This window comes from Saccostrea echinata, unplaced genomic scaffold, assembly GCF_033153115.1.
Source record: "Saccostrea echinata isolate AGI-Se365-2 ecotype Australia unplaced genomic scaffold, CSIRO_AGI_Sech_v1 ptg000009l, whole genome shotgun sequence".
Lineage (NCBI taxonomy): Eukaryota > Metazoa > Mollusca > Bivalvia > Ostreida > Ostreidae > Saccostrea > Saccostrea echinata.
The window spans coordinates 17960692-17967832 of NW_026889758.1; the positions used below are offsets into that span (position 1 = coordinate 17960692).

Sequence of the window (7141 nt, forward strand, 5' to 3'; positions counted from 1 at the left end):
TCTTTTACTTTAGCAGTGGGGGCAGTTCATGTACTGAGTGTATTAATCGATGGCAAGTAAACAGAAGAAATCAAGCATGAAGAAGGAGACTCGATCAAATTCTGCTAAAGTATCAGCATCATTGAAGGAACAATTAATTAATAAGGAAAAGTTGGAGGAATTAACCAACCAAAATGAAGAATTACAAAAGATGATTAATAGATACAAGGAGGAAAACAGTGAACTTAGAGACAAAGTGGAATACCTTTCTAAAAAAATAGTTGAATATGGACAAAGCAAGGGATATGAGTTGTCTGAGAGTGAAAAATCTAAGATGCCACTGAATGTATCAGTAGAGAATTTGAATCAAATATTAGATTTAATTACAAATGGAGACAAACGTAAAAAGAAGGGACCTGTGGAGTTGAGAGTTGAGGAACTTGAAACAAGAATCACTCACCTGAATATGGAACTTGCCAAGATGGTACAATTAAGGCTGAGTCTAGAAAATGGCTTAGAGGATATAGAGTTTTGTGAGACGCTTGTAGATGCTAAAACAAAGGCTAGGTTTTTGCTATATGAACTCAGTAAGTTTTAGAATTAACCATGCCATTAGATTTTATATGTTATGCATTAGTTTTATCACACCTACAGTGATAGATGTACTGGTACAGTCTAATTTCCTCTCTAATCATTCTGTCGGGTATTGGTGTCCTCTGCAGTCAGTATTACATAAGCATCTTCAAAATATCAAAATAATACTATGATGTAAAATCTTAATGAATGCATGCTTTTCACTCAAACTTTCTCAATGTTCAATGCATTTTCAGTGTTTTACCTTAGACAAAGTTTAGATTCCACCAAGGATAAAGTTTCATGTAAATTAATAATGCTTCAAGGCCCTCAAGGTGCTTGATCGGCTTTACGTGGTGATGGGTAAACTTTCAATGCTCAAATAATATTAATATAGATTAATGGATGGATAACCCATAGGTATTTTTATACAAATGTTATTTAGACATATATTCAAGGGATTATTGGGATATGGGATAATTTATTTAAAAATTTCAGTTGGAACATAATAAATTTGCATGCAAAATGTAAAAGAAATTATACACTATATCTTTTTAAATTTATATTTATAATTAGATGTTTGACTGCATATATTTGTGGCTTATTGTGGCCCTTTTGTTCTTGTGAAGATATTTAAAGGTAGTTATATCCCACGTAACAAGTTGCGTGAGGTATAATGTTTTTGACAGTCAGTCAATGTGTCAGTCCTGTTTTTCTGTCAGCGCAACTCCTCATAAACCGCTGCACAGAATTTGGTCAAACTTTGCAGATATTTAGAAAACAATGTGTAGATGTGCATATTACCAGGAAATTCGATTCCATTATTTTTCTGGGAATTTCGTCACTTTTCAACTTAGATTTTTGGCCATATCTTGAATATAGAGATGAACAGATTGTCAGCACAACTCCTCTTAAACCGCTGCACAGAATTTGGTCAAACTTTGCAGATATTTAGTACACAGTGTGTAGATGTGCATATTACCAGGAAATTCCGATTCCTTTATTTTTCTGGGAATTTCGTCACTTTTCAACTTAGATTTTTGGCCATATCTTGAATATAGAGATGAAGAGTTTGTTAGTGCAACTCCTCTTAAACAGCTGCACAGAATTTGGTCAAACTTTGCAGATATTTAGTACACAGTGTGTAGATGCGCATATTACCAGGAAATTCCGATTTTGTTATTTTTGCCTTAAGAGTTTTGCCTATTATTGAAGAAACTTTCCAGCTAGGTAATAAGGAAATCCACTGGAATCAGCTTTTGTAATGAAATTTTGTGTGAAATATTCTATGACCTTAAATGACCCCTATTGATTTTGAGATCAAAATATTTATGATTTAACACACACACACACACACACACAAAATCTTGGATAGTTCTCACCAACCATCCCCCTTCTCCCCCCCCCCCCCCCCCCCCCCCTCAAATTGGTGCTTTGCCTTAAATAATTTCATAAGTACAGTATATAAACAAATTCATATGACTACATCATAATTTTGTTTCCATCATTTATTTAAATGTGTAAATTGTCATGTGTTGGACATGGACTTACACTCATTAACAAATCGAAATCACTGAGGAATTTAAATAACAGTTTGTCAGCATAACTCCTGCACTGAATTTCCTGAATGTATAGATTTGTATATTACCAAGAAATTTTGATTCCATTATTTATCTAGAAACTTCAGCCCAATTAAATTTGTAACATACAAAGATTTGAATGTCCTTATATGCAAGAAGTTTTGATGTGATGATTTTTTGCAAGTAATGCCCCTTTTTGAATTATACTGTGTATTTAAAATGCACTGTGCCATTCATTACGTGTTGCATTGTCAAGTTTTGGGGGAGCGTGGGGTATGTGAGCTTGCTCACTTTTTCTTTCATTCCAATATATTTTTATGTGAAAAAAGTTATTCCACACTGTTGTTCCAACATAGCTCCTGGGCTATGCTTTGAATAGATTTGAGTCTACACTAAATGGGGATGCTTTCACATTAATATGGTTAATGTTTTTCTTGCACTTGAGAAGAATTTTTAAAGAATTGCCCTTGTGTAATCTTTTGAAAAACAGACAATCTTTTATCCCCCCCCCAACTTAGCCCTGGTGACTAAGACATCTATGATACATGGGAGATTCTTGCATATCTTACTGACATGTATTTCTGATGCCCAGCTGACTTAAAAGGAAGATTTATAATGATTTTACAGACATGTATACACATGCAAATCTTGCACCAAAAGCTTTACTTAAAGTTACATGTATTTAAGGTTTATAAGGAAGCATTCATATAAATTTTATCTTTTTGGGTCTAGTGGTTCTTTAGAGGTAGACCTTTAAATGACCATTAGCTACTTCTACATTTTTGAAATTTATTCTATTAATTATCTCCCCTAGGGGGAATAGGCCCTACATTAAAAAAAAACCAAAAACCAAAAAAACTTGAAAGCCCTTTACCACGGGCATTCTTTGGGTGAAATGACTTGCTGGTCCTAGAGAAGAAGTTGAAAATGTCCGGCACAAAGTGCTGGAAAGGTAACAAAGTCTGACAAATATGATCTGATAAAATTCTGATCAAAAGAGCGTTTGGCTCAAGTGAGTTCATTGAAAGGAAAAAATATTTTTAAAAAATGGAAATGTTTGGTTATCATAACAATCACAATATATTTTTTGCAGGAGGGAATCGTCTCTTTTCCTGTTTGGAACAAGAAGAAGATGAGAGTTATGATGTAACAACAATACCTCCCAATGATGCGGATCATCCCGTGTCAACAACAGTCCCCCCACTGGACACACCCAGACAGTCTCTAGTCAAGGAATTCCAACCTGTCAGTCTGTCACCGGTAAGCTGAAGAAATTATTAATTTTTCATCTATTGCAGAATTTCCTGCTGCATGTTTCTTCACTTGCTTATATAGCAGTTATTTGTTAGGTTTTCTAATTTGTTAAAGAAAATAAGAAAAAATTTCATTGGTCACTTTAGATCCTGACTATTTTTTCCCTCTCACACAAGAAAGATAATGGGAAAAAAGGCCACAACAGTATAGATAATGTAGTAGATAGGTTCTTTTGAAGTATAACTTTGTAAAATATTGCAGAAACACTTACAATATATTTGAAATTCAATAATAACTATTATTATATAATAATTGTAGATTCACTTTATGCATAAAATGTCCATGTCCTTATACCAATTAATTGACTAACCCTTCCATCCCATTTATAACATCAGTATAAAGTAGAGACTTAGTGCTTTCATTTCCTATGAAAAAAAATTTCCTCTGAGAGTCCAGATATTGAGAAACAGGCTTTGTGAAATTGCAGTGTTCCATGAATTTTGCAGAAAATGTGTATTGGAGTACCTTGAACGACAAAGAATTAAAATTTGAGCACACCCCTCAGTCCAAAAAATAAAACATTTCATAATCTTCAGAAACAGTTCTATCATTATTTAATTTCATATTTTGCATCAGAGGTTGTGACCTGTATGAAATATGAAAAATAACTGAAATTGTTGGCTATTTTCTACGGAATTTTCAGGATATGGGAAAAATGATGCATTTCCCATGATGTCATAATGCATTGTCTAGTGAAAAAAGTGTGTCATTTTCAATAGATATGCAGTTGCTAAGGGTGCATCTGATATTTAATGCATTGTCAACTAAAACTAAGCAATTCTGATTTTTCAGAAAATTACAGGGCCAAAAACGCCCTAAATGAATCTTGCTCTTTTACATTTAATTTCACTTTTTTTCTATAAACTGCAAATAAACACATTTATTTTGTATTACATGTACTACCCGGTAGTCCAATCAATTTATCAAAGAAACAAACTAATTGCAATGGAATTCTTTTGCTGTAATAAATAAAAAAGGAATGCATAAAATACATGTGGTAAAAAATCTAACAAAATTGGATGAGGGGAAAACACTATTTTTAAATGTTTTATGAAAATTGTTATGGAAAAGGGGCATAACTCTTGTCATTATAGTAAATTTTGGTGAAAATTCTGGAAGTGAATTAAACTCTGCATAATGACATATATAGACGCAGTAAAACCTTTTACCCAGAAAAAAATTTATTACAGATGTTTTAGGCCCACTTTAAATTGTACGTTACTTTTCCTTGCCTCATAATAATTACCGGTATAGTTACCACTGGTAAAGGTTACCAGCTGGAACATATTTAAATTTAAATTTATATTATCTATATAAATCTGTAAAACTCTATCTAAAATATCTAAATCAGATTACACTATCATGAAAAAAGGGATTTCATTTTGTTTCTTTGGCAAAAAAAAAAGGATTGATTTACAGAGTAATGCCCCTTTTCTTGAGTAATTCCCATAATTAAATCATATTCCAAAATTATGCTTTCCCTTCATTAGATTTTTTACTTCATATATATTGTATATGTTAGTTTTCATTTATCATAAAATAATTTCTGTTGCAATTAGTTTGATGTTGGTCCTACATTTTTGCTAAGTTGAATGGACTTTACCTAATAAGCATCTGTCATTTACACCATGCATTATCAAATATAAAGGAGATGGATTAATTTTGTTTAGAATATTTCCAAATCCTTTTTGATTTTTCTTCACTGTAATATGTTAATTTGTACTCCATGCTAGTACATACTTTTCAATTAAAATATGGTTTAAACTAAATGCATTATATATGTATCTTCTTCAAGAGGAAAATTTTAATACAAAATGCAAAAAATCAAATTTAATTTTAAAATGGGTATGATTTACTGTAAAAATTTTTGTAATATACTAAAATAGCTTTTATTGTAATAAAATAAAATTATAATGTTTCCAAAACTCAGAAATCAAGTTTAGATTCTTTAAACTTATCAGTATTTATAAATCTATTAATATTTACAGCCTCTGAAAAAGCTTGCTGGAGACACACATATCAAGAACATGAACCCTGATCTCAAGAAGTACATCATACAAAACCTCAGCATGTATAAAGGAAATGGTAAGCTTGTCTACATGACTTTGGCAAAAGAGGATACAATATATTTTCTGAATGAAGACATTTTTTCCCTGGGAGGGTGGTTAATAGGTTGAATCAGTGAGCATAATTCAGCAATTGATTAAGTTAAAACAAGTTGTTGGAACATAACTGATTTTTTATATATGTCTGTCATTCTTGTTCTTGATTTAAACTATATAATATTTACCCCCACTATATACATGTACTTGCATATTGTCCATCATAGTTACTTCCTTTAAAAAATCACAGTACTGCTGGTGCAAAGATTTTTTCTCTTTATCTGTGGTTTTAGGTGCAGACTGGAGAATGCTAGGAGAAAGGGTAGGGATTCCCCTGGAGACCATTCAGCAGTGGCGCCGATGGAAGGTGGAGAATCCAGCGGAGTATGTGCTTCAGTCATGGGGTCAGAGTGCAGGAGCCACCGTCCGCATGCTTCATCGGCATCTAATTTCACCACAGATGAACTGTATCATTCTTGCCAAACGCATCAGTGACTTTTACTTGGTGGAGTGAAAGAATAGGATTGCCTTATTATACTCGTATAAACTGCCATATTTATTTGTATGCTCACAAACCATGACTACTGCAACACAATAGCACTAGTGATTTAATTTGTAAAAACTTGCAATAGCTAAGCACATAAACTGTTAACAATTTTTTTAACTTTGGTGCCAATTGGAAAGTGAAACATAGTCACTCTATAGATTGATGATATCTGCATGTCTGTCTGATTCAATAATTTTTGTTCAAGAATTAATATTTTGATATATGATGACATACTTAAAGCTATATATTGTGTATCTAAGCTAAAAAATGATAATATGAGATTAAGTGTAGATATACATGATATAATGTTATTTACATTCGAATTAAAATTTTCACCGATTTTGAACTTGAATAGCCTCACGTTTCTGTAATTAAACTGACTTTAAATGTGTTTTTAATTTAAATGTGGAGTCGGTAAATAAATTGATTATTGTTTTAATTTTGTGATATCTTTGAAACGTGGTTGATTTAAATTGTGTAATTTACAGAAAAGGCCTATCTTTATATAAGGTAATAAATCAAATAGAAAGACATTTTTAATTTTGGTTATTTGAACTTAGTCAAAAATATGCCATATATGACTGATATATCATTCTCAAACTTCACATCTAAATAAAAGAGGATGAGATGTTTTAATTAACCTTGATATTAAGGGAAAGAAAAACATTCAACTCTGAAGAGGATGTTCAATTGTCATCATTATCACTTCATATATGTATCGTTTTCTTTAAAGATCTTAATGGAGGTGTACATTTTGTTTAGGGGTAGGGTAAATTGAGTACCACTGAAAATCCTTTTGAGCAAGTAGTTTAGGACTCATCACAACAATCAAAATATATCTTTTTATTTATTTGAACTGTAAATACTTTACAATCTGTCCGTATGGTCTTTAGCAAATATCTTGTAAATTTTATATCAAATCATGAAGTATTCAGTATTATTTGTGAAATGTTTCAGGAGGAAATGTAATCTCAATATATTATTTGTTAATGTTTATTCTTTGTTGTTAAAACTACAGTATATTTATAGTGTAATTATATTTTATT

At 31.7% G+C, this 7141-nt stretch overlaps 1 protein-coding gene across 1 annotated transcript; it reads left to right on the forward strand.

Moving 5' to 3' along the window:
• LOC133183402 (uncharacterized) lies at positions 1-6439 on the forward strand. Its single transcript, XM_061318364.1, has 4 exons — positions 1-566; positions 3226-3392; positions 5435-5531; positions 5842-6439. The coding sequence occupies exons 1-4, from the start codon at positions 50-52 to the stop codon at positions 6060-6062; spliced, it is 1002 nt and encodes a 333-aa protein (XP_061174348.1). The 5' UTR covers positions 1-49; the 3' UTR covers positions 6063-6439.
• The last annotated feature ends 702 nt before the right edge of the window (positions 6440-7141 follow it).

What these genes read in the sequence shown, in the direction of transcription:
- LOC133183402 (XM_061318364.1), top strand. Translation starts at nt 50, where the DNA reads ATGGCAAGTAAACAGAAGAAATCAAGCATGAAGAAGGAGACTCGATCA. An exon ending in GTTTTTGCTATATGAACTCA is followed by an intron (nt 567 to 3,225) that starts GTAAGTTTTAGA and finishes TATTTTTTGCAG; the next exon opens with GAGGGAATCGTCTCTTTTCC. An exon ending in AACCTGTCAGTCTGTCACCG is followed by an intron (nt 3,393 to 5,434) that starts GTAAGCTGAAGA and finishes TAATATTTACAG; the next exon opens with CCTCTGAAAAAGCTTGCTGG.